Source organism: Phacochoerus africanus, chromosome 13, assembly GCF_016906955.1.
Source record: "Phacochoerus africanus isolate WHEZ1 chromosome 13, ROS_Pafr_v1, whole genome shotgun sequence".
Classification (NCBI taxonomy): domain Eukaryota; kingdom Metazoa; phylum Chordata; class Mammalia; order Artiodactyla; family Suidae; genus Phacochoerus; species Phacochoerus africanus.
This window is the reverse complement of record NC_062556.1, coordinates 69,489,753-69,515,888: the sequence shown is the minus strand read 5'-3', so window position 1 is coordinate 69,515,888 and position 26,136 is coordinate 69,489,753. Positions and strand designations below refer to the sequence as shown.

The window sequence follows — 26,136 nt, the reverse complement described above, 5'->3', positions numbered from 1 at the left end:
GGAGCCTGCTCTTCTCTGCAAAGCCAAGAGCAGCTTCCAGAGCCACTGTCTCAGAGCCAGCCTCCAGCGGGATGGGTTCTTGCCTGACTTGGGATCAGGTTGCTTCAGGAAGCAGTGTGTTCCAGATCATTGGGGAGGTTAAAATGCATGAACTTTGCCCTGAGGATCCAAACGTTGAGAGAGAGGATGGAATGGGTAGTCCTGAAAGGCGCCCTCTTGGTTCCATTGGGAATTCCAAGTGTGGGATGATGGTACTGCTCAGACTTAAAGCCTGGTTACCCATTCTCATTCTGTTAACTCAAGCATACATCACCGACTCTAACGCCCTAGATTCTCTCACAAATAGAGCAGATGTCGCCGTCATTACAATAGCACCACAGATATTTGGTGTTGGGAGAGGGCTTCCGTGGTGGAGCCCCAAGGTTGTAGCTTGTTATAATGATCACCCCAATTTTGCGACGCTGTCATTTGAAAGTCAGGTGACTCACTGGTGTCATGTGATGTATGACCAGAAGAGACAATAAGGAATAGTTCCCAAACACAGTCCATTTTCTCCCCTTTTTTCCAAGGAAAAAGTTTGCAGAAGACAACCAAGTAGTAAAGATAATCCTAAAGATAGTTAAACAGATGGGAATGTAATTTTGTTCAGAGTTCAAAACAACAACGACCACCACAACAAAACCCTCTATGTCTCAATATAGGCAGCCTGTAGAAAGCTCCATGGTGGAGATTTATCTCCAAAATGTAGACTTGTGGTCTTCTTATCCAGTGAATTCAGACTACGAAGGGAGGAGGCCAAGAAGAATGAATGAAATCAGGAGAATTGATGAGCTGAGTATCACTGTTGTGATTTTATTTCTTATCCAGCTGGAGGTGTGCTTTGGAGAGTTTGGGGTCTAAGAAAGTGATGCTATTCCAGGAGCTTCGTAGAGGCATTTTTGGAGCAGGCCACACTGTCTCTAGTGAGAGAATGCATTCTATTCCCAGGTACCATCGGAGAATCCTTACTCATTTAACAAAAGAGTAGTCTTTTCAGCTAGAAATGGTAGTTCCATGATTCAGATGGATTAAAGTATTCTGGAGTGTTTAACTAGAGAAAATATTTTGTGCGGATCCATGTCTTACTCTTAGAAATTTCCCATTCTGGATTAAACAATAGAGGAAGACTTTCCTGTTTCTATATAGTATGGGCTTTTACATTTATACATGTGTGTGCTTTATATGTGAATTTTGAAAATCAGCGAAACATAAAGGCATTGATAAAATAGTTCCCTTCGTTTCCAAATTATCTGTATAGTATTTACATTAAGGAAGAATTGATTTTAAAAAGCTAGAATTTAAGAAAGGCCTCCCTGTATCTTAATACTATTTGATTATTGTTTTATTGATCAACAACTCTTGAGTATTTCTCGATGCCAAGTTCAGAAGTGAAAGATACAGTTTTAATTTAGAGTGCTGACACCTAGCGGGGAAGAGAAACAGGGTGATAGAAGTCAGTGTGGTAAGTGACAAGATACAGGTGAGCTCAGGGCTCTTTGGAGAACCAGCACCTCCTGTGGCCTGAGTGCCGAGAGGGGAGCTGGGCTGGACAGCTGCAGGGCAGTCGGCTAAAAGGACCAGGGAACAGCATCAGGACAGCCAGAGGGAAGGGAATGTGCAAAATACGTTTGAGCAGCTGCAGTTTCCCCCCAGGGTTGTCTGCTTCTCACAGAAAGTAAGAGGATCATAAATTTTATTTTGTCAGTTTAAATGTGGGAAAGTCTTTTCGCAAGTGATTTTCTCAAAATGATATAAAAGAACTTATTCACAAAACAGAAACAGACTCGAAAGATTTTGAAACCAAACTTATGGTTGCCAAAGGGGAAATGGGGGGGAGGGATAATTTGGGGGGTTGGGATTGACACATTCACTCTACTGTATATGGAATGGATGAGTAACAAGGACCTACTGTGCAAAACAGGGAAATTAACTCAATACTCTTTAGTGACCCATACGGGAGAAGAATCTGAAAAGGAATGGACACGTGTTCATGTATAACTGATTCACTTTGCGGTACACCCGAAAACTAACACAGCACTGTTAGTCGTGTTATATCCAGTACAATAAATTCATCCATTAATTAATCAATTTGTAAAAAGTGATTTTCTCTGCAGACATTTTCCAAGTCAGGGGGAGGGAAGTGATGAGGAAGGGCTGTCTTATCCAGTTGTCTTTGCTCCTCAACTCAGTGACCTCCTCAAAGCCTTTGACCCAATGGAGTTCATGTACATGGGACACATGCCTTCCGATGGTCAGCCTGTTCCCAGGGTGGGGGGAGGGGGTTGGTTACATTTTCACAAGGGTCCCGTGTCTTTGTATTAACAAATCCTGCTCTTTGAGCTGTACGGAGGGTTCCTGCTTTTCCTTTGTCTGTGTCGAATTAGGAAAAATGGAGTAAAAGCTTCAGAATTCCTCATTGGACATACTATTTTTTTTTTTTACTTCATTTCAGATAGCAGCTTCTCTGTAGAGATAAAAAAAGAAAGATCTGGGAAAGTTACAGGAAGAATAATTTTCAGTATTCCTTTCAAAGTGTATCTCCTATGGACGATCCCCATATTTGACCTGTAAATGCTCAATTGGTTAAATTTACACTTAAAATTTCATGATAATTCATAATGGATTTCTATAGCCACTTTTCTGTTTAAGTTCACATAACTGGGGAATAAAAAGGCACTTGAATTACATTATGTCTTGTGTTAAAACTGTCCTTGGTAGTCAGACCACAGAAGCAGAAACGTGGTACATTTTTAGTACTGGGGAATCATTAATGGAAATAGTCACTTCTGATTTTCTGTTGCCATTTTATATGTGGGCGGTCCTGTTCTTCTATGAATCTTGCTCTTAAAAGCTATCTTGTTGTATCTGTTCCTCAATATACTATAAACTTAGCCATTATAGATGCCTCAGAAAACAAAATTAACTGCATTTGAATGGAGGATAGTAAAAAAGAGCTCTTTTTAAAGCCCAAGTTTCAAGCAAGAGAATATTTAAGTAAATGGTAAAAAAAAAAAAAAAAAAAGAGTTTAAGACCTGGAGCCTGATGATGTGGGTGAATTTCTGGTTTTGTTTCTCACCGGGGCAAGTTCACTCCTAGTGACCTTCGCTTTCCTTTTCCGCAAAAAATGATTGATAATATCTGCCCTTAGACCCACACATCCATCTACCTGCATAGTTACACAGGGATTTCCTTAGCATTTAAGGATGTAAAAGAGCCTGAAACCAAACGTATTTTACAAATGCTAATTGTTATGGCAATGACTTACCAGTGTACCAAATAGAAGTCTTAAAATGAGAGGCCGTTCATTGAAGATATGGGACGTTATGTTTTGCAGAAAGTACTTAGCACAGATTAGTGCCCAGTAGGCATGTGTCAAACAGGAATACGCTCTCCCTCTTTCGCTCAGCTTTCCTTTCAAGACTTGTTATTTCTCAGTTGTCCCCATTTGCTGCTACGCTGTTCTGTGTGCTTTGGAATTCACTGATGCTCTGATTATTCTTCCTCCAGAGAGGCAGTCAGATGTCCATCAACTTTAGTAACCCCCTTCTTAGTTGGTACATTTGATCGCATGCACATTCTAATATAAAATTTCTGTATGATTAGCACATAAATGGGTGGCTATTGGTTTTTCCATCCTATCAATGTAACTCATTTACAGCAGTGGAATTTATTGAAGTGCAAATGTTTGTTGGTTTTATGAATAAAAACCTGTGTCATATTTGTTTCATAAACAACTTGGAGTATTATATTTTTTATTTGTATAATTTCTCACAAAATACTATTAAGCAGTTATTTTCAATGTTTATAATAATATCTAAATTTTATTAAGTACTCAACACATGCCAGTGGTTAACAGAAATGAAATCATGAAATCCCCACAATACTTTGCTGTATGTCTTATTATTTCCCCATTTTATAGATGGGGAGACTTAACCACTGAATGGATATCAGGAGGCAGGACATGTTACAATTAAAGATGTACATCCTCATTCCTAAGGGACGGACGGGGTTAATTCTAGTTGACCTAATTATTATCTGTTCATCCTTATAGACAGATTTCCTACATTTTATGTGCCTTCATTTTCCCATCTGCAAAACAGGAAATAATGACACATACTCATAATGCTGTGAGAATTAAGCCCTGGCTTTTCTCTGAATGACACTTTAGATTCTCTGAAGCATAGATTCAAAAATCTGCCCACAGATTGCTCCCTTTTCTTTCTTTCCATGATCTGTAATAATTTCAATGAGACATTTCTCCCAGAAACTACAAAGTACTATTTAATGATCTACTACCTTACGCTTTGGTGTTCCGTAAACACCATGGACTTCAAGGGCAGGCTCCATCCATCCCATTAATTTTCGGAGCCTAAGATGCTTTGGTTCCCCCATGAGAACGTTATTTCAGATGAAACTCTGTTCTCAGATTTATTTCATTTCTGTTAAAACCACAGCAAGTGCTTTTCAGTATGCGACAAATGTTAAGCCCCAAGTGGCATGTGTACAAGGTACAAATTCTTTTTTATTACATCTTTGCTTCACTTGAGTGTTCATTTCCTTTTCCACACTGTTAAATGCAACTAACAGGTAAAGCTGTACGCTAAAATTAGTTTATTGCTAGAGACAGTACAATCGCCCTGGCTTGAAGGCAGAAACAGCTTTATGGAAATCCCAAGACTTAAGAACAGTAAAATGTTGCACGTGCTTTGAGCCTCCTTTAAAGGAATGTGTGCTGTTGAGAAAATGAGCATGGATAGATCTTGACTGTTTTTCAGAAAAATCTTTTCTCATTTCAACGTCCATCCTGACGCTGCCGGCTCTTCTGTCTTGACAGGTACCAGCATCTTCACTGTGTACGAGGCGGCATCCCAGGAGGGCTGGGTGTTCCTCATGTACAGGGCCATTGACAGCTTCCCCCGCTGGCGCTCCTATTTCTACTTCATCACCCTCATTTTCTTCCTCGCCTGGCTCGTTAAGGTACTCGAAAAAATTGTGCGCATCAAGTCTGTTTTCTGACGTGGTTTCTGCCGATCTTTTTTGGGTTTGGTTGCCCTCGCTCCCTCATGCCCCGTCCTTGGTAAATGTGGTTTGTCACTTTCTTTCAGAATGTGTTTATCGCTGTCATCATTGAAACATTTGCCGAAATCAGGGTACAGTTTCAACAGATGTGGGGCTCAAGAAGCAGCACTACCTCGACAGCCACCACGCAGGTACAGTATCCGCGGATGAGGACGGAACCCATTTGAACCCGGGCACAAACCAGCTCACCCCTTGATCTAGTTCTCATTTCTTCTCTCATCTCTTTTAGTGAACTGTCAGAAATCATAAAGTTCCAAATCCATGCTGACAGATGTTTTAAGGAGAGTGACAACCTCAGGCAGGTGTATTTTTCCCTATAGACTTCGAGAACTAAATGGAACATAGGACTAGGAACTCTGCACCAAGTTCACATTCAGTATTCCTGAGAGATGACCTAAAATGTCTGTAAAACCATATAATGCTTATTAAGTAACTCTTATTCGTAAAACCACAGCTGGAAAAGTGGTGTTCGGAAGCCCGCCCCATCAGCAGGCAGTTATAATAGAAAGTGAAACGTGGAGAGACTGCGAACAGAGTTGTACAAAATTGCTTTGATGCAAAATTGGACTTAATCAGGAGAAATAAGTTGGTAATTCAGAGGTAATGCGTCTTAGGTATTCAGCAGAGGTAATCACACAGAATTGTGAAAAACCTTCATTAAGAAAAATGCTGGGGCTGTGGACCCGGTTGCTAGGCAACCGAAGCTCCTGCAGCAGCCTCTTAGGGTAAAACACCACTGGGGCTGCCTGGCAACAGGCCACAGGCCCCGCCCAGCCCCTCGCTAGTCGCTCAGCAAGTGGCCCAGATGCTTGTGTGTGTGTGTGTGTGTGTGTGTGTGTGTGTGTAAGGAAGAGACATCATTTGCCATGATTCTGTTAGGTTTGTAAAATCTAACACAACTCTGTACGTAGGGACATCTCTTTAGGTGGTTTAAAACACTAAATCACAAGTTTCTGATTCTAATAAAATAGATAGGCTTCAAGGATATAAAATTAAGATAATGGTGTATTGTGAAGCACACAGCTCTTCAGTTCTGGCCTTCCTCTAGGATGTAGGACAGTTGTTCTCTGTAAGTTATCCTCATAGGAGGGTGAAAGGGGTCCTGGGCATGGTGGACTTGATATTTCTAAGCCCCTGGACTTTCCGGGGATTGGTGGTGGCGCTGTGTGTGTAGAAAGAAAAATCATACACATTAACAGGACAAAGTAAAGGCTTTCCGACATCTCTGGCAGCTCAGTTGGCATTAGCTTCCATGGCCAATTGGAATTGGCAGGTGAATTGGAATTGGCTTTGATATGGACTGTTGGGAGGTGAAAGGGAATCAGTGACGAGGAGTCTTTAAAATCTCAAAGCAACCAGTCTCTGAGTCACAAATGATGGAAAAATTAATGCCAAAGGTCTTATGGAGATCATACTAGAGCAGGTAGCAGGAAAACGCAAGGAAAATGATGTAGAAATTTTCAGATTAGTAACCATTAGTTTCCCTGAACTCCAATAGGGATGGTGGCTCTCGTACCAGCATAATTATTAGACCTGGGTCACTTACCACACGCCCAGTTATATGTTGGGTTAAAGTGCAAGAGATCTGTACATCCAGGATGTAATAGCCCCCTGTGTCAGCCCACGATAGGACTTCCCATGCTACATGTTTTTAGGGGTGTTGCCCCAGAACTGGAGGAGGGGATGGGTGGATATGGAGCTTGAAGAACATGCCTTGGGCCTAGGGTCTCTCTGGTCCAGACTTGCACTCCCATTGCTTAGACACTTCACCACAGATATATGCTTCCAATCATGTGGTCTTCTGATCTAGGTTGATTCACAGTGAGGATGAACTCGTCTCATTTTGCCTGGAATAGAACTGTAAGAATGGCTAAGGTTTGGGGCCCCACAAGGCTGCATTTCTGTTATATATAGTGATACAAAATGCAAAACAGGCCCCGGCAATCAGTATGCCCCTAACTTTGCTAGATGAATCATGGCCCAATAGTGTCATGGTGAGGGACAGGTACATAAATATTCTGATAGTTTAAAGAGAGCCATGAGTTCTGGGTCTGTCGTTGTCACTGACCTTGAGTACACATGCTGGCCCCTGTTTTCAGAATTGATATCTCCTCATTAAGATAAGGGTGGAGTTGATAAAAGGACAGTTCCATGAACAGTCTCAGAATATGGGTTCCCACGATACCCAAACAACTTCTGTGTAAATATGCGATGCTGGGTTAAAACGCAGAAGGGTGCAGATGAAAAGGCACTGATTGAAAGTAGAATTTCTCCTCCATAAAAAGACCACGTGCGATGTAAAGCTCCAAGACAATAAATTTATTTATCGTGTTCCAAGACCATTGGTTTCCACGTGAATAGACATCATTATAATACGTGAGAAAGCAATTTAGTGAAAGCAGTTTCTGGGAATGGTACAATAGTGAACGCCTTCTAATAAGAAACTATGGTAGTGGAATAATAATACATTCATCACAGGAAGCCATAAATTAGAATTATATCTTGTAAGTCTGCATCATTGAATATATCATTTAATAGTGAAATCAAGTGTCCACTCTCATTATTTGCATAACAGTGACTATCAACTGTTTTTTTTAAGATGATTGATTTTGAAAGACCCCAAAGAGCATATGCGTTTCAAAATACAGTTTGTATTTTCTTTTCCTTACCGCATATATATGAGTCTCTTGGAACTGGAATTTTAACTCAGTTGCTAGGGATTACCATGTTACCAAGGTTCTTTCTCTGCCACCTCCCATTAAATAATTGGCTATTGTCGTTGGTGATGATGCTGAGGATATTTTGCTGAGAGTGGAATAAGTCCCAAAGCATCCTTAGCTAAATCAAGTGGCCTTTATAAAACCCTAACAGTTGAAGCATGAGATGATTCAGAAAACTGAAATCTCCATGAATTGTACTGAGAGGGGCATGCTTGTGGTAATAGTTCACTAATTCATAGCATCTTATTACAAAACTTCACATATATTGAGAGCTGCATTAAGCACTCTGCTAATGGCTTTACGAGCAATCTTATTTAATCTTCACAACATTGTGAGGTAGGTATTATTATTGTCCCTGCTTTGCAGGTTAAAACAGGACAGATTAGAAAGTTAATTATTTTATCCAACACTACATAATTGATAGGTGATAGTAAAACCACCTTGCTCAGCCCAAAGGGCTTGATTGTGTTTGCACGCTGAAATCCCGCCACCTTTTCTTTTAGTCATTACAGGCTCTGCTATCCACATGCTGTCTTTTCTCTGGCCTCATACTAACTTTTCTTAAAAAAAAAAAACAAAACTGTTTTCTTGTTGGCTCTAAGATGAAGGGGCACTTTCATATAGTATTACTAAGAGTGTAAATTGGAGCATCCTTTCTAAAAAACAATTTGGCAATATGTAATCAGAAGCCTTAAAAACATAGAACTATTTGTCAAAGAGATTCTACTTCTAGGAATTTATCCTCAGAAAAATTTTGGACCATTCTCAGAGATATACATTTGAGAATATTTATGGAAGCATTTTGGTAAAAGAAGAAAGACAAAGAGAGTGAGAGAGAAAGAAAGAAAATTAACTCTAGCAGTCTTTTATTGATATAAATTAAGAAATTAGAATGAATTCAAGCGGAGTTCTCGTCATGGTGCAGCAGAAACAAATCCAACTAGGAACCATGAGGTTTCGAGTTCAATCCCTGGCCTCGCTCTGTGGGCTAAGGATCCGACGTTGCCATGAGATGTGGTGTGGTTAACAGATGCCGCTCAGATCCCTCGTTGCTTTGGCTGTGGCATAGGTCGGCGGCTGCAACTCTGATTGGACCCCTAGCCTGGGAACCTCCATATGCCATGGGTGTGGCCCTAAAAAGACCAAAAGAAGACCAAAAAACCCCCCCAAACCAAAAAAAACCCAAAATAAATCCAAGCCACTAAATCATGATTGAACGTTATTGACATGAAAATATGAAGACAATGTATTAATGTAATAAAAGGGTCTCATGTTTGTATGTATGTGTGTGTGGACTATTATACCTGAAAGGTTGACTCTAAAATATTAGGCATGGTTTTTTCTGAGGAAAAGGCTTAAGATTTTTTTCCATCTCATACACATTTTCTTAACATTTCATGGTAAACTTATATTAATTATATAATGAGACAGGAACAGTCTTTAAAATAAAACAAATCAATGGACATGCAACCGAAAGTTCCCTATGTTAGTTAAGTTAGATGCAGTTGCAAGGGAGAAAAAGCCACAATAAGTGGTTTCTGTAAGACAGAGTTCCTTTCCCTCTCATGTAAAGTTGGAAGAGCTCATCCGAGGTTATTATGGTGGTCTTTGTTGCCACAGACCCAGAATCCTTTCACGTTCTTGATCTACCTCGAATAACTTCCATTCCCAAAGTGCCTCTTGGACAAAAATGGCTGCTATAGCTCTGACCTTCACATCCATATTCCAGAGATCAAGAAAGAAAAAAATAGAAAGAAACAGAAAATTTCTGCTTACATTTTGTAGACCAGTGTATAATTCTGTGGTCAAGATGAGCTCAAAGAAAGGAGAAGAATTAGTCTTTTTTTTTTTTTTTTTGGTGGTCCCGCAAAATTTTGCTTACCCTGGAAGACAAGGAGAACAGATATGGATGGACAACTGGCAGTTACTGCCACACTCCATTAAAGACTTCAGTCCCCTAGGATTCATGGCTCTTGATATCTCACCATGTATCTCACGTGGCCACTGTCACATTAACCCATCCAAACGTTGTATGGTTCAGGGAACTGATGAGAAACGGGCCGTGTTTGCATTCCCTTCACTTAATTTCCTACAAGAAGTGACCTTGGAGGAACACTTTTACTAACAATCACATTGATTCATTTGATTTTGGTATATTGGAAAAAAATAATTTAACAGAGAAAATTAGTCTGCTGCTGCTGAAAGCAACTCCGTTCCCCAGGGATCCTCTGCTCCGTGATAAGAGTGTAGAGGATGCTTGTCCAGAGGGTTCCTACCTGGTCACGGACAGGACCACATCTGTCTTTTCTCCTTAAGAGGAGACTCCCAGGCATTTGACAGGTATTTAAAAGGCTCTGATACAGGTTTGCATCTCAGCCTAGGTGTGTATGCTCAGAATGAGCCTATTTGTGACGGATGTGTTGAGTCTACCACTAAACGTACCTTTTCAAATTCACTCTGAAGGGAATAAGAATCCTGTTAAGTGGACAGCTGAGAAAAATCATTTGTAATTGGCATCTCCGATTAGAGGATCTTTGTAGAAGTGTGCACCTCCAATTTGTCAATTTTAAAAAGACATCTATGGCCTGTGGATTTTCTCTCTTGTCTCTCACCCCCTCCCTTATTTTATAAAGGGCAAGTTTTCTTTCTGCAGATGTTCCACTGCCTCTGTCACCAGGAGTTTGAAATTACAATTATAAATCCTTGGGAATGAGATCTTTGCATTATCTCATATTTCCATCAACAATTACCCTTTTGAGTACAGGCAGGGTCAGTCTATCACGAAGGCATAATATGGCGAAGGAAATGTTTATATGTATGGAACAGTGATCTCAGGCAGAAAGAAGACAGTGCTTGTAGCTGGTGTCTTTTCTCAGAAAAATGCAAATTCTTAACTCCTCCCAATTCCACCTCCTCCCTGCACACCTAAGGAATCAAAAAGATAATATATATTAGTGGGAAAATATTTATAAGTAGTAAATGCCTTCCAGCCTAGTTTATTATTGATAGGTTGACTTACTTTTAAAAGTAGTGGAATATGAGTAAGATAAACTACACATCCAAAAACCTGGATGTCTGATTCACTGCATGTCAGATTTTAGCATCCTTTGCTATCCTGAATTTCATCACATATGTGTTTTCAGCCAATAGAAACAGCTTTTTCCCTTCATAAATATGTACATAAAATTTCTACTGAGCAGAGTAATAGTGGCCTACATAAACTAATTTCACAGCATCTTTTCAGTGATGTGTCATTTTCCTACCATTTCTTTCCCTACGCTACAGCCACATTTCTTATAGTATTTATCCTGAGAATATTTTTCAGTATGGTCAGTGAGAACCGTTGACTAAATAAAAATAAAAATTGACCACTTTTTGTAAAAACACACCATGCTTGGGAATTCTAATTTTCATTTATTCTGAGATCTAATATATATATAACTAACATAATGGGGATAAAATGCCCACACTAAAGCCTTGTGGAGAAGAAGATTTGGGCAATTATATGCAGAGCATATATAAGGGAAAAAGGGTCTGGTACTTAGCAAGTGTTCAATTAATGCAAGCTATTATCTTTCTTCTTCTTATTCCTTACGTTTTCAGTGTTACAGTGAACATAATTGGAATGACTCATGTTCTGAATATAAATCCATAAGAAGACAAATCTTTGCTAACATAAAAAAAATGTAAAAAGCTGGAGTCATAACAGTGGAGTTCTCGATGTTCTATTGTAAGTGTCTCTGACTCATCTCCCTCTTTGCCTTGAAGATGTTTCACGAAGATGCTGCTGGAGGATGGCAGCTGGTAGCCGTGGACGTCAATAAGCCCCAGGGACGGGCTCCAGCCTGCCTTCAGGTACGATGCCATTTCTAAGATGCATCCTGCAAGGGCCTTTGACTTTGATGTTATGCAAGGAAATCCACAGATCTCCAAGCTCTAGAGTTGCCCCAGTTTGTGGGCAGTATCTCACAACCTCCTGTATTCCCAGGACCCGGCATCTTTTTAGATGCACACTGGGGATTGGGTAAATTTTCTGGTATATAAATGCACACAGGAAATAGGCCCGTGGTAATGAATCTCTGAAGAGTTTTGTTGTCACAGTAAGTCTTATAAAAGTATTCTACAAAGGCCTCAGTTGTTCGGGGGCGGGCAGTTAAGACGATGGTTCACTTACCTGAGCCCCTCACCGAGTACCTGGGAAGGGAATATCTTTAATGTGCAGTCTGTTCTGCTCTCCGAGCAATGTGATGTAATAGAGGCGCTTCCTTGACCAAGTGCACGTGCGGCAGACGATGGGATTGCAGGGGGCCAGAGTCATTACAAGTGACCGGCAGAGGGGCCATCCGGTCTCTGGCCTGTGAACCTTCCAGACTCAGCTTCTGCTCTGAGCTCCCTGTGGAGCCTCGCAAATTCCTTCTTTTGTTCAGTGGACCACACTGGCCTGTCTCCTGCTTGACGCTGTCTCTGTACCCCTATAACAGTAATTGTTTCAAAACAAGTTCACCTTAACCAGAGTGGCAACCCTGCCGTTTTACAGCGTTTTATATTTCCATTTTCTCCACTTTTTTTTTTCATTTTTTAAAGTTTTATTGAAGTAGAGTTGATTTACAATGTTGGGATAACTTCTGCTGTACAACGAAGTGATTCAGTTATATCTGTACACACATCGACTCTCTTTCCGATTCTTTTCCCACATAGATTATCACGGAATAGTGGGTAGAGTTCCCTGTGCTGTACAGCAGGTCCCCATTGGCCAATCACTCCAGATACCTCAGTGTGCATGTGCCAATCCCAAAGCCCCCGTCCATGCATCCTTCCACTATCCCCTTTGGGACCATAAGTGTGTCTTCAAGGTCTGAGTCTGTTTCTGTTCTGCAAGTAAGTTCATTTGTGTCCTTTTTTGGATTCCACGTACAAGTGATATCCTATGATGCTTGTCTTTCACGGTCTGACTGATTTTACTCTCTAGGTCCACTTTAAGGGTCCAAACTCAAGCCACCCCATATTGGGAGCAAAGAACTGATTCTTCCTCCTGGAGAATTTTTTTTTTCCTTCACCCTCTTTTTGTTTTCAGTTGTAAATCCTCTTCCCACAAGGAAGCTGCTTGTCATGGTTTTTCCCATCCCTCCCCTTATAATTTGGGGAAGGGTTTATCATCGCCTTGGGGATGAGAACACACTTTCTGTCTTTCTTTTGGATCTTGTTCCAGACGGAGCTTCACACATTTCAAGAATTGGGTACATCAGAAAAAAAAATGCTGTCCTCTGAACCACTGCTCTGCGCTACATTTATATGGCCATTTAGTCACACAGTTACTTGTTTTTATCCATTAAAAGGATGCATTGCTGTGACTGTGGCATAGGCCAGCAGCTGTAGCTCTGATTTGACCCATAGCCTGGGACCTTCCATATGCCGCAGGCGCAGCCCTAAAAAAAAAAAAAAGTAAAAGGATGGAGTGGAAAAATAGGAAGAGTTTACACTGAATAATTGATATATTATTGATAATATTAAGCATTGTTGCATGTTTTTCCTTTTGTTGTGTATCTGATGGTGACAATGCTGCTTATAATTCAAATCCCACGACTGCCCTCAACACTTACTGTTACTATAACAGCAATAACCGTAACAACCACTGTTTGTAGCAGCTTCTTGCCAAAAAAGCACTTTCACTTACATGATTCCTGAATCCACCGACAGATGATTACGGATGCAAAAGTGAGATGGCAAGGAAGGTGTGATGGAGGTGACAGCACCACGCAGGGATGCGGGGGAAGAAAGCTGGGCAGAGGAGGGTGGCTGTTACGCTAGACGTGGGTGTGTGGATGCCGCAGCGGGGAGCTGTTGAGGTTTGGCCGCGGGTGGTGGGCGTGGCGACCTGCTCGGTGAGTTGGATGAAGGTGCTACGTGTGGTTTGAAACAATGGAAGAGGGAAGGGGGACCGTTCAGGGTGAGGTTCCATCGAGTTGAGCATCCCCCGTTTGGTCCTAAGTCCATCTTTCCAGAAAGAGCCGGTGTGAAGGCGTGGAGGTGAAAGGTGGGTTGGCCAAGGGGTCGGCTGTGGTCGTGGGCATCGTGTGAGCCGTGACTGAGGAGAGACAGCACGTTTTCCTGTTGGGAAATGAACTGAATTGTTGATTAACTTAGTAAAGAGAAAATACTAAAATAAAGGAGAAGTATTGAAGATACGGTGGTCCTGACATACTCAGCTTGGCTTTTACTAGTGATTTGAGTGCCATCTAAAACTAGGTAACAGGAAAATTTCCATCCGAGCTCTCCATTCACTCACTGCCTTAGATGAGACTCATTTGACATCTCTTTCAAAGACCAGCAGTAACCTGGATCACTTCTTTTATGTTTATTTTGTGTGTTTGTTTTCCTTTTCCTTGAAGTATAGTTGATTGGCACCGTTGTGTTAGTTTCTCGTGTATAGCAAGGGGATTCAGGGAATGTATATGAATACACATATTTTCAGATTCTTTTCTGTTATGGGTTATTAGAAGATATTGAATATAGTTCCCTGTGCTCTGCAGTAGGACCTTGCAGTTTATTTCTTTTATAAAGAGTAGTGTGTATCTCTTAATCCTGAGCTCCTAACTTATTCTTCCCTCTGCCTTTGATAACCATAAATGTGTCTTCTGTGTCTGTGCGTCTGTTTCCATTTTGAAAATAAGTTCGTTGATATCATTTTTAAGATTTCACCCACAAGTGATATCAGAGGATATTTGTCTTTCTCTTTCTGACTGACTTAGTGTGATAATCTTTAGTTCCATCCATGCTGTTGCAAATGACATTATTTCATTCTTTTTATGGCGGAGTCATAGTCCTTTGTGTGTACATACCACATTTTTTTTATACATTCATCTGTCAAGGGACACTTGGGTTGCTTCCACGTCCTGGCTGTTGTAAATAGTGCTGCTCTGAACATTGGGGTGCATATGTCTTTTCATATTATAGTTTTCCTCTGGATATATGTCCAGGAGTGAGCGTGGCAGATCGTATGGTAACTCCTTTAGCTTTTTAAGGAACCTCCGTACTGTTCTCTGTAGTGGCTGCCACCAAATTTACATTCCCACCAATGTTTTAGAAGGGTCCCTTTTTCGCCACGCCCTCTCCACATTTTTTTATCTGTAGACCCCCCTTTTATTAAATTATAGTTGGTTTACAGTGTTTCTTCACTTTCTGTTGTACAGCATCTGTAGACCTATAGATGATGGCCCTTCTCACTGGTTTGGGGTGATATCTCTTTGTCATTTTGGTTTGCGTTTCTCTAATAATTCCTGAGTCTGTTGGCCACCTGTATGTCTTCTTTGTAGAAATGTCTATTTAGGTCTTCTCCCCATTTTTGGTTTAGGTTGTTGTTTTTTGATACTGAGTTGTAGGGGATCTTTGTATATGTTGGAAGTTAAGCCCTTGTCGCTTATGCTGCAAAACCCATATGCTTGTGAAATTAATTTTAAACTGTAGAAATAAAATAAAAAATGGAGTTCCCATTGTGGCTCAGTGGGTTAAGAACCCCATTAACATCCATGAGGATGCAATTTCAGTCTCTGGCCTTGCTCAGTGGGTTAAGGATCCTCCGTTGCCACAAGCTATGGTGTAGGTCACAGATGTGGCTCAGATTTTGGTGTTGCTGTGGCTATGGCATAGGCTGCAGCTGCATCTCTGATTTGACCCCTAGCCTGGGGGTCTTTGCTGTTTTTATAATGAATGAACCACATATGTCCTCACAGTGCATCTCACAACCACAAGTTTGGAGGAGCAGGAAGACAAGCAGAACCTTCTTGCTGACCTTGGAAGTTCTATGGGAGACCTCTCTGACGTCACCTGTTGAAAGTGTTCATTCCCTTCATGTTAACAAAGTTAATTTTGCTATAGGACATTTTGCACATTTATTCATGAAATCCATATTTAATAAGGAAATTAAACAAGATCAAAATCTATGCAGTTCTTACTAAATTCATTCCTCAGTTAAGTACAAACGAGCAAATGTCCTGTGGTCCTCATCCCTCCCCCTGCATCCAGCCTGGAGGTCTTTCTGCATCTGTCTGTCTTTCCCCACCTCCCTGTGCTCCACTGAGATGTTCCTTGTCTGGGGTCCTCCCCCCACCCCTGCCTTCTGTCCTGGCTGCCAACATGATGACTGGAAGTGCTGGAGGCTGTGATTAAGCCAAATCACATACTTGGTTTACTCTTCTTTTTGTGCTGCAACTGTCTGTAGCCCGCAGCTGCTGACATGACCCCTATCTCTCCGTCTGCATCCGCAGACATCCTTACTTGGTTCAATGATGTGGTCCCCAGGACAGCATCTTTCTGGAGGGAGAATAAACCCCCCTGTTGTAGCCCCTGAGAGAATAGGCTTTAGAGACAGACATATTTCAGCTATGCTATATGGGCATATCGGCATATTCTGTAAATTCAGGATAATATATCCTTCCTTGGCCTGTGAGAATTAAGTGAGTATTGACGTCCTTGTCAAGAATTATTTGGTTGTGAGAACCAGACCCTGTGCTCACAGGGGGTGTTTATTATGAGTATATCAGGTCGGGGGCGGGGGGGGGGACTACGCATCAAGTGACTCAGCCTCTCTTCAAAATGTCACAGAGGTATTAAAATATTTAATGCATCTGACACTGTGAATGTAGGTCCTGTTAGGATCTCTGTTTAACAAACGACAAGCTCGAGGGGCAGAGAGGCTCACTCACTTATGGTCACCCAGCTACCGACTGGGAATTTCATTACAGGCAGTCTACTTCCTGTTTTTAACCACTTCATTTTCATCGCTGTATATTATCCTGCTATAAAAATATGCCACAATAGGTCTATTTGTTCACTCACGCACCCTCCTTTTGATGGCCATTGAGTTGTGTTTTTTTTTTATTGTTTTGCTATTGCAAACATTCTAAGACCCTTTTTGCCCATATATCCTTGTGCACACATGTAAGAATTATCTGAGCATTTGCAGTTGGGAGAGGAGTTGCTGGGTTAAAGGATATGAACGACATTAGGCTTTATGTGATATTGCCTGGTGGCTTCCCAGATGAGAGAGCCGCTTTTTACTCCTCCGGCGCCTTGTAAGAGTTCTCCTAGTCTCACATCCTTGTCCATTCTTGATGTTATCATCACACTGGATGGTGTGAAATTAATCATAATGTGAAATTGGCATCCTCCAATTTCAGCCTAAGGATGTTTAAACATTTTTTTGGGGGGGATGTACATAAACCACTTATAGTTTCTGGAGATTGCTTCTTCATGTCTGTTGCCCATTTACCTGTGGATTTTTCCAAATGATTTCCAGGAATACCATGTGGTTCTGTTTTTTTGTTTTTTTTTTTTTTTTTTTGGCCATGCCCATAGCACATGGAAGTTCCCAGGCCAGGGAAGGACCCCACACCACACCAGTGATCTGAGCCATAGCAGTGACAATGCCAGATTCTTAACTACTGAGCCGCCAGGGAACCCAATTATGGGTGATTCTAAAGGGCATGTCACTTCTACCTAACTGCAAAACGCATGAAAATATTTAGAAAGATAAATCCAAAATATTAAATCTTAACCTATGTGCATACAGTTTGCGCCTCTACCGTCTTTGGACAGTGATGTAATTCTTTTATACGGTTATTACCAAACCCATTTAGAAATTTTCTTTAAGTGTGTCTTGAAGCGTGAGTCTCCGGAAAAGTGAAAAGTTAGAATTGAATTTTTTAAGCATCAACCCATTACTTAGCTGTTGAAACTCAATTTTAGCATAAACAGCAGCTGAGTGAAGAGGTCACCTGCATGCATGATAAATAGAACTCGGCTAAATTGGAACCGAATTCCTGGGCTGCTGCTGTGACCAGCCATTTTCCACCTGCCTCTCGGGTAGGAGTTCTCGTCTCTTGACAGGTTGACAGATGTGGCTGCACAGTTTTGAGCCATCTTCCGTCACACACCCAGAGATCTATTATCTGGAAGGAAGTCACTGACAAGAAAATGAACGTATGCCTGAGACCGGGCACGCTCGAGCTCCGTTTCTCTTTGGTAACATCCCATCGTGGGCCTCCTCTGTAAAGAGCAAAGATAAGAGCCTTTTACCATAAGTAGGTCAAATTGTGGCAAAGTCATTGCTAGAGTGTCTTAATGCTCTTTGAGAAAATTTCCACTGAAGGCGAAGGCGGGAGAAGGGGCAGACTGTGATATGTGCATTTCGAGCGATGAAATGACATCCTAGCCCTTCTTAAACATCTATCTTCTTAATGAACCTTCCCACAACCTGGCAGATAATTTCAAGGCTTGATTGAGCCCAGGAGAACATATGTTTCCATCTACAAGCAAACCTCTTCCATCCTTCCAGTGCCATGGGGGAAGATGGTGTGGTCTAGCTAAGACATTACAGCCGGGAGAACCTCAGACAAGGGGCCAGATCTCCCAGAAATTCGGTTTCCTGACCTGAAAAAAGGGGATAAGGATCGCACTCAGGGGCTGGTAAGAATTTAGAAGTGAGGCACATAAAATGCCCAGTGCAGTGTGTGGGACCCTGTGATGGGTAAGTCGGTCCATAGAGCTGATTATCAATCTCCTAACACTGTTCACGCTGAGTGTTCTATTCAATTCCAGGCAGTCAGCTCTCATGCACACCCGTAGTCCAATGACCACACAGCCTTGCCTTCTTGCCCTGCTTTCTGAATCTCAGAAGTGTATTTCCATGTGTCCAGCGGACACGTCCCCAGGCGTTCTCAGGGACCCATCACGCCCCCCCCCAACCCCGCCCCCACTAGAAACCAGGCTTTTCCTGCAGCTCCAGAAACCCGTACTCTAACCTGTAGTGCTCCACTCGGGATCCTCCCCAAATTTGCTCTGTCTTCAATTCTGTCATTTATTCAGGCTTTTGAATTTCCCTGAATCATCCCCCCCACCCCTTGTTAACATCCGTACCCTCAAAAGCAGGTCAGAGCTTCCTGATCTCCGACTCCCTGATTGTATTTGGTCACTTTCTCGCTACTTCCCGCCGTTTCTATAAAGCATTTGCCTGAGAAGCGCTTAGCCCACATTTAGGGGTTTATGTGCAAATGCGCATCTGCGCAGGCGTTCCTGTGCAGAACCCCACGACCTCACACTCTACACGCACGGAGCCTCACTCTCCCCTTAGGCAGATGCCAGCCTAAGGGCAGGTCCCTCACCAAACACGTTGCATGCACACACGCTCATCTTCATTTTCTAACAGCGGAGCACAAGCCGGCTTAGTGAAAAATCAGGGGAGGGAAAAGGAAGAAAAATTACTCCATAATAACCTAGAATGAGAATTAAGAATGAGCAGAATACAATACCTAAAGGCAAAACAGCACACGATGTAAGAAGGTAGCTAAAAGGTTAATTAAAAAAACTTTCTCTATATGCTTGAAACCGGTCATGGCTAAACCCTCTGAAGAGAGGAGACTCTTGTATACAACCTCAGTCCAAAATACTCCATATAGAACTCATTAAATATCTGTATTATATTCTATATTCATATATCCAATATATTATATATTTTTTCAAACAATAGTTATATTCAGAATAGAGATCCACAGACTAGATATAACAAAAATAAGGTAAAATTGTTAGTGCTATTTTTGTTTGGGTTTTTTTTTGTTTGTTTGTTTTATTTTGTGTTTTAGGTCTGCAACCATGGGATATGGAAGTTCCCAGGCTAGGGGTTGAATCGGAGCTGCAGCCGCTGGCCTACACCACAGCCACAGCAATGCCAGATCCGAGCTGCACCTGCAACCTACACAACACCTCACACCAACACCAGATCCTTAACCCACTGAGCGAGGCCAGGGATTGAACCTGGATCCTCATGGATATTGGTCGGGTTTGTTACCACTGAGTCATGGCGGGAACTCCCTATTTTTGTTTACCAAGTTATCTTGCAGCTGATTAAATGCTTTTTCATCTTTGATTTTTGAGGCTCATTGGAAGAAACACATGTTCAGATAACCTTAAAATTGTTTGTGTCTCAGATTATCTCAAACTAAATTCTTATATCACATGTACTGTTCATCTTCTGATTTGAATAAGTCTGTATGAATGTCTGGCATATAGTCTTGGGAGATAAATTTCCATCAAATATTTGTTGCATTGTCGCCTTTGGAAAAAATGAAGGATGCGTTGTTGTTCTTGCAAGTCTTGATTTCTGGGGTTAAATATGCACCCTCTTTAAAACTTTCAGCCAGGGTGTGAAATTGCCCAGTATTTTCTCAGCGTTCAGCAGAATTACTGCAATCGAAGAGTCTGGAAGAGCAGCATGACGCCTTCCGTGCCCTAAGGCTGATGACAGGTTTAGACATCATAAAAAACTTCAGTCATTTTGTATTTGGTGTATTTCTGGAATGTTTGTTTGATCTTTTACACCTCCTGTATGCTTTCAAGTTTCTCAAAGTGAGTCCCCCACTTTAAGATGCTATATAGCTTAAGACTTTTTAAATTATCTCTGCTGTCATCATTTATAATAACCGACATTCTTCCTTACACTAGATATACAGTTTATTTGAAAAGAACAGCTCATTAATTTTATTTCTGATCTGGCAATTTCCCGCTTGAATTTAGAGCAAAGATTTCATGTTCACCTGGTCACCATTTAATACTAAAAATAAAAAGAAACATATGAAAGTAAATTTTGGAGTTGCTGTCATGGCTCAGTGAAAACGAATCTGACCAGTGTCCATGCAGTCACAGATTCGATCAGTGGGTTAAGGATCCAGTGTTGCCGTGAGCTGTGGTGTAGGTCGCAGACGTGGCTCCGATCTGGCGTGGCTGTGGCTGTGGTGTAGGCTGGCGGCTACAGTGCTAATTTGCCCCCTTGCCTGGGACCCTCCATATGCCACAGGTGTGGCCCTAAAAAGCAAAAATAAATAAATACATACATACACGTAAATTTCGAGTGATTAGGTAGACATTTCATTGAGCTGTAAGAATGTCAGTGAAAGTGTCTTCAAAGATCTTAAACCCGTCCTGGTTTCCGTGTCCCCTGTCTAGCAGCCCCGTCCCAGACCCTCACCTTTCACCAAGGTGTTCCCGAAGACAGAGAAAAAAGAAAAACTCGCCACGACACTGAAGTACGAAAGCAGCTTTTGTCAGAATCTATGCCGTAACTGTGGTCGGTGGTGCTGTAGTGAGAACAGTGGAAAATGTTAGCACCTGCCCTCTGGCCTTTCCCTCACACTTGACTGCAAGTCAGAAACAGAATCCTGAGGAGGGGAAGGCCCGGGTAGCCATCCCCGGCAGAGGTTAATTGCCAGGGTGCGAGGGGTCCCCCACAGCTCATTTCAAGTGAACGACCTGCGGTCCCTTAACACGAAACTAGGGGAGAGATGCACACGGTTACAGCTCCAGCTCCCCACCAGTGGGCCAGCTGTGTTTTCCACTACCCTCCATCAAAGATGGCATATACATCTATGTAGATACCTTCCTCTGTGTGTGTGTGTGTGTGTGTGTGTGTATCTGTAAATGCATCATAAAATTTTGCTTGCAAAAATGATCTTTTGATGACCCCATCTGAAGAACATCCTGCCCCAGGTCGCTGTAGAGAGGAAGGGGGAGTTTGGAGAAGCAGACCCTTTCTTAATTGCAGCAGACCCTTTCTTAATTGCTCCCTCCCAAAGGGACACACCCCTTCATTTCCATTCCATTGATGGGAAGCCCTCATGTTGCCCCAGCTCAGTGTTCAATAGGCTGAGCATTGTCATTTCACTATATGCCCGGGGTAAAGAAGCAGGCTTGGTGGGCATCTCAGTTGGCTTTTGTTAAGCAACAAACCACTCCGAAACATACTGCCTTGAAACACAGATGCTGTTTTTTGCTAGTGAATTGGTGGGTTAGCTGAATAACGTTGCCCGTTTGAGCCAGTGTCAGCTGATCACGGCCGGGCCCACTTTGATCTGAAGTCAGCCAGCATCGTCAGCCAGCACCTCTGCTTCTGCACACGGCTGACTGTTGGGGTAGAGGGATGATGGGGCCATGGCTACCATGGAACAGGCCAGCCTGGACTAATGTGGTGGCTCATGGCTGCAAGAGAGCTGCCAGAGTAAGTCACAAATCACAGTGTTTTCCAAGGCTCTGCTTCCGTCGCCTTTGCTGTTGTCTCACTGACCAAGACAAATCACGTGGCTACATGCACACGGAGAGCAGCAGGGCACCGCCAAGGCTGTGGATACAGAGGTGGGTTCAATGTCAGGCCATTTCAGGCTCTACCACACAGGCTAAAAGAACTATGGACGCCACTGGCTCAGTATAATAATCAGTCCTTTGCTGCATTTCTTTTCCACCAGTGTGCTTTTTCCATCGTTGAAGTCTAGCTTGTGTGGTAGAGTCAGACATTGATGATTAAAAAATATTAACAACTGTAATAAGTATTTGTATGGCAGTTTAGGATGTAATAACTAGCCTTACAGAGTTTAGCGAAAGATATAGCCACACTGGCCAAGATATGGAAGTGTCCTACCAAGCCCCTCTTCCTTCTTCCTTCGATTTGACTTCTGCGTGTGTGGCTTTCATTCTCCCAGTTTACTGTTCAGGAATGAAGCAAACCGGCCAGGACATGACAGTGGGCAGGGTCTTCTGTACCTTTGTGGGAATCACTTGTGCATTTCCTCTGCCCTCTGGCTCTCCGGGAACATGCCGAGAGCTGGCAGGCGGGAAGGGCAGAGCTTTCGAAGGACACTCATGGGTTCTATTCTCAAGACTGACATACAGAGATTGCCTGTTTTAACACAAATTCTTTATAGTGGAGAGAATTATTTTGTATGTTGCTTATGGAAGTAACATGCATCCAGATGTCTTCTAAATCAGGAAAAAAAGCTGCACCACCCGCAAATGGGAGATTTATTTCAGGATTGATGCCCCTGGTCGTTTACATTATATACTTTTTCGTGTGCTCATGGCTCATATGCAAGATGGTTTCTGAGAATTTCATCTTGTAATTGCATTGTTCTCCCAATATGTTTATTTTGAAATCGAATCAAAACACAACTTTTAGTACAAAGCTGATACAATGTTCAGGGCATGAAATTTGCTTGCCAGGGTAGGATGTTTTATTCATTCCAGCAGTAATTTGAAGAAGGATTTGAGGGAGATCCCACTGTGGCTCAGTGGATTAAGAACCTGACTAGTATCCATGAGGACATGGGTTTGATCCCTGGCCTTGCTCAGTGGGTTAAGGACCTGGCTTTGCCATGAGCTGAGGAGTAGGTCTCAGATGTGGCTCAGACCTGGCATTGCTATGGCGGTGGCTGTGACATAGGCCGACAGCTATAGCTCCAATTTGACCCCTAGCCTGGGAAACTCCATATGCTGCAGGTACAGCCCTAAAAAGCCAAAAAAAAAGAAAAAAGAAAAGAAAAAAAAGAAAAATTTGAGTTCTGAGCTATACCATATTCATTATTCAAATGTATCCTTATTGTGACCTCCTAGGTAGCAATTTTGATTCCCTGGATGTTTGCTTGCAGAGTCTTTAGAATCTGTAAGGCACTGTTCTGTAGGAAATATTACTAAAAAAAAATTAATGAGAATAACCCCTGTGAAGTACTTAAGCACACACAACACTAAAAGTGAGATCGCTTAAGACTTTTTGCAAATCTGTACATTTTCCTGGTCCCTCTCAAGATTAGTTACCTCTTCCACTTGAATCCTCCTCTTCCACTTTTTTACCTTCCCCGTAAGCAGCTAACTATATCTCTACCTTTAAATAATACCTCGACTGTTTTCAAATACAGTAATAATAATGAGTTGTGGAGTGTCAGATGCCTGCTGTGGCATGTATACTATTTAGCCTCGATCCTGTTTAGACTCTATGCCAAGTAGTCTCATTTCTATTCATGTTGCAATCTAGAGATGTAGAAGTTATCACACCCACTTCCCAGGAAAGATGACTGGGTCACAGAGCAGTTAAATTGGGCACAGAGTCAAGATTTGAACTCAGCTCAGGCTGTCTTCACAATTGACATTCTTTTACCCTGTGGGGATCTTAGACCTTTCAGTGAGGAGCTTCCCTGTCAGCTTTCAAATACAGTGTTTGCAAACATGGACCCTCTATTCAATCACAAAGGCTTGGCCTGGAACCTGCTTCTCATTCTTTAATATGTGAAGCAGAGTCAGCTGCATTTTGACTGCAAGAGCGTGTACTTTGGACTCAAAGCCTAGAAACTACTTTCTGACTCTGGGAGCTTGGAAATTGACTCATCCTTACCTGTTGCTCCATAGGTGAGGGGATAACACATGCACCTGTTGTACAGCGTTGTTGAGGATTAAATGAGATGTTCCCATCTGCATGTAACATGCTCGGAATGAGGGTTGGCACAATCCAAGCCCTCGGACATGAGCTCTTATTTTGATCACGTGTCCTGTTGGTATCACCTTGAATTGAGTGAGGGTCCCTGACCATGTTGGGTGTGGACTTCATTCTTTGAGAGTGTTCCTTTCCTCTCACGGTGAGACTCAGAACTAACATGAAGAAAAGGGGCCTGTTCTTTTCTTCTGCTTGAGCGTGGACTCAATTTCATTGCTTCACAGCCAATGTGTCACGACATGTTCTGAAACAAGGCAGGATGAAAACCATTCTGAATTTGCATTTGTAATGATACATTTTGCAGAGGGCCCTCCAGTTGCCTTGGGTGGAAGGAACCCTTTGATCAGGCAGAATTTCGTAGCGTTGGGCAGATGTCTGCAGTCCTATTTCGTAGATGATCTGAGCTGATGTATGTCAAAATTACCAACAGTGCTTGTTTCAATGTCCCAGTGCTACTGTGACAAATTTCTACAAATGAAATGACTTCCAACAACACACATTTATTATTTATGGTTTTCCAGGTCCGAAGTCCAAAATGAGTTCCAGCGGGCGAAAATCAAGGTCTGAGTAAGGCTGTCGTCTAAAAATTTTAGGGACAAAGCTGATTCCTCGTCTTTTCCAGTTTCTGCAGGCCACCTGTCTTCCTAGACTTTATGAACAAGTCTGTGGTGGTGTCTTCATAATCCTGTCCAAATAGTTGTAAAACCAACACGTATTTTTGTCTCCATGGATCCAAACTGGTTGAGTTGATTCTTGATCTTGGAGTAGAAGTGGGAATGGGGTCAGGGAGAGGAAGCATTTGTTTTTGCAGTGATATACCTTAATATAGTGCCACAATATTCCAGCCAGTATTTGTTATATATTTTATTCTGTGATTACAGAATTTTAGAATTGTGAAAGGGCAAATTTGTTAAAAATGTCATAGCTTACCCAATTTAAGCTGCTGATCAAGGAGTATCCTCTACAGCAGAGCTTCTCAAATTTTAATTGCACATTAATCAGGGTCAAAGATGCTGATTCTGATTCCATGGGTGTGGAAGGGGGCCGTTTCTAGTGAGGGTCTGCATTTCTTATATACTCCCAGGAAGCCACTGGTCCAGGGACCACACTTTGAGTAGTAAGGCTTCTAAGCATTCCTGGCATTGCTGCCTTGGGGCTGATTCTGTTACAGTGTCTTCCTCCTCTTTTGGTAATTCCAGCTGTCACCTACAGAAATCAGTAGTTCTTGGATCAAAGCCAAACTCAAAATATATGCAAAACTTGTCTGACTTTAAAATATATATGTAAACCAAAATGACGCTGCCATTGAAGGGGATTTTTAAAAATTGTGTAGCAGGATCTGAAGAGTCTTACATTAAATATATCTATAAATATATAGATATCTACACATGTATAAAAATACACATGCACACATACATATATACATACATATGTATGTGTGTGTTTATATCTAGCTATATTCATCCTACACCCACATTAAATAATACAATTGTGAAGATCTCAAGTTGTATGATATTTTTGTGACACTGGCAACTTTAACATATTCCTCTGTGTTAAGTTTCATAACAGAATGGAAAGTTGAAGTGTCTTCATTTGGACAGTCCCGTAGATGTAAGGATGAGTCTAAGTGTTGGCGTTCCCTTTGTGGCACAGAGGAAACGAATCCGACTAGGAACCATGAGGTTGCGGGTTCGATCCCTGGCCTCACTCAGTGGGTTAAGGATCCGGTGTTGCCATGAGCTGTGGTGTAGGTCACAGATGCAGTTCGGATCCCAAATTTCTGTGGTTGTGGTGTAGGCTGTAGCTCCCTAGCCTGGGAACCTCCATATGCCACGAGTACGGCCCTGAAAAGAAAAGAAAAGGAAAGGAAGAAAGAAAAGAAAAGAAAGGATGAGTCTAAGTATAACATTTCCAGTCTTTCTACATTAAGGAGAGCCATAGCTAGTTTCAAACAGTTGAATTGAATTGAGTTGAAGTGGTCCCTGTTGCTAGTT

General features: G+C 42.0%; 1 protein-coding gene across 1 annotated transcript in view; it reads left to right on the top strand.

The window, feature by feature from the left end:
* The window catches only part of NALCN (sodium leak channel, non-selective), a 311,653-nt gene that overhangs the window by 105,620 nt on the left and 179,897 nt on the right, over nucleotides 1–26,136 (top strand). Inside the window, exons 8-10 of the mRNA XM_047756274.1 lie at nucleotides 4,875–5,017; nucleotides 5,146–5,250; nucleotides 11,608–11,694. Of these exons, the coding sequence (XP_047612230.1) occupies nucleotides 4,875–5,017; nucleotides 5,146–5,250; nucleotides 11,608–11,694 (335 nt within the window). The remainder of the gene's footprint in view (nucleotides 1–4,874; nucleotides 5,018–5,145; nucleotides 5,251–11,607; nucleotides 11,695–26,136) is intronic.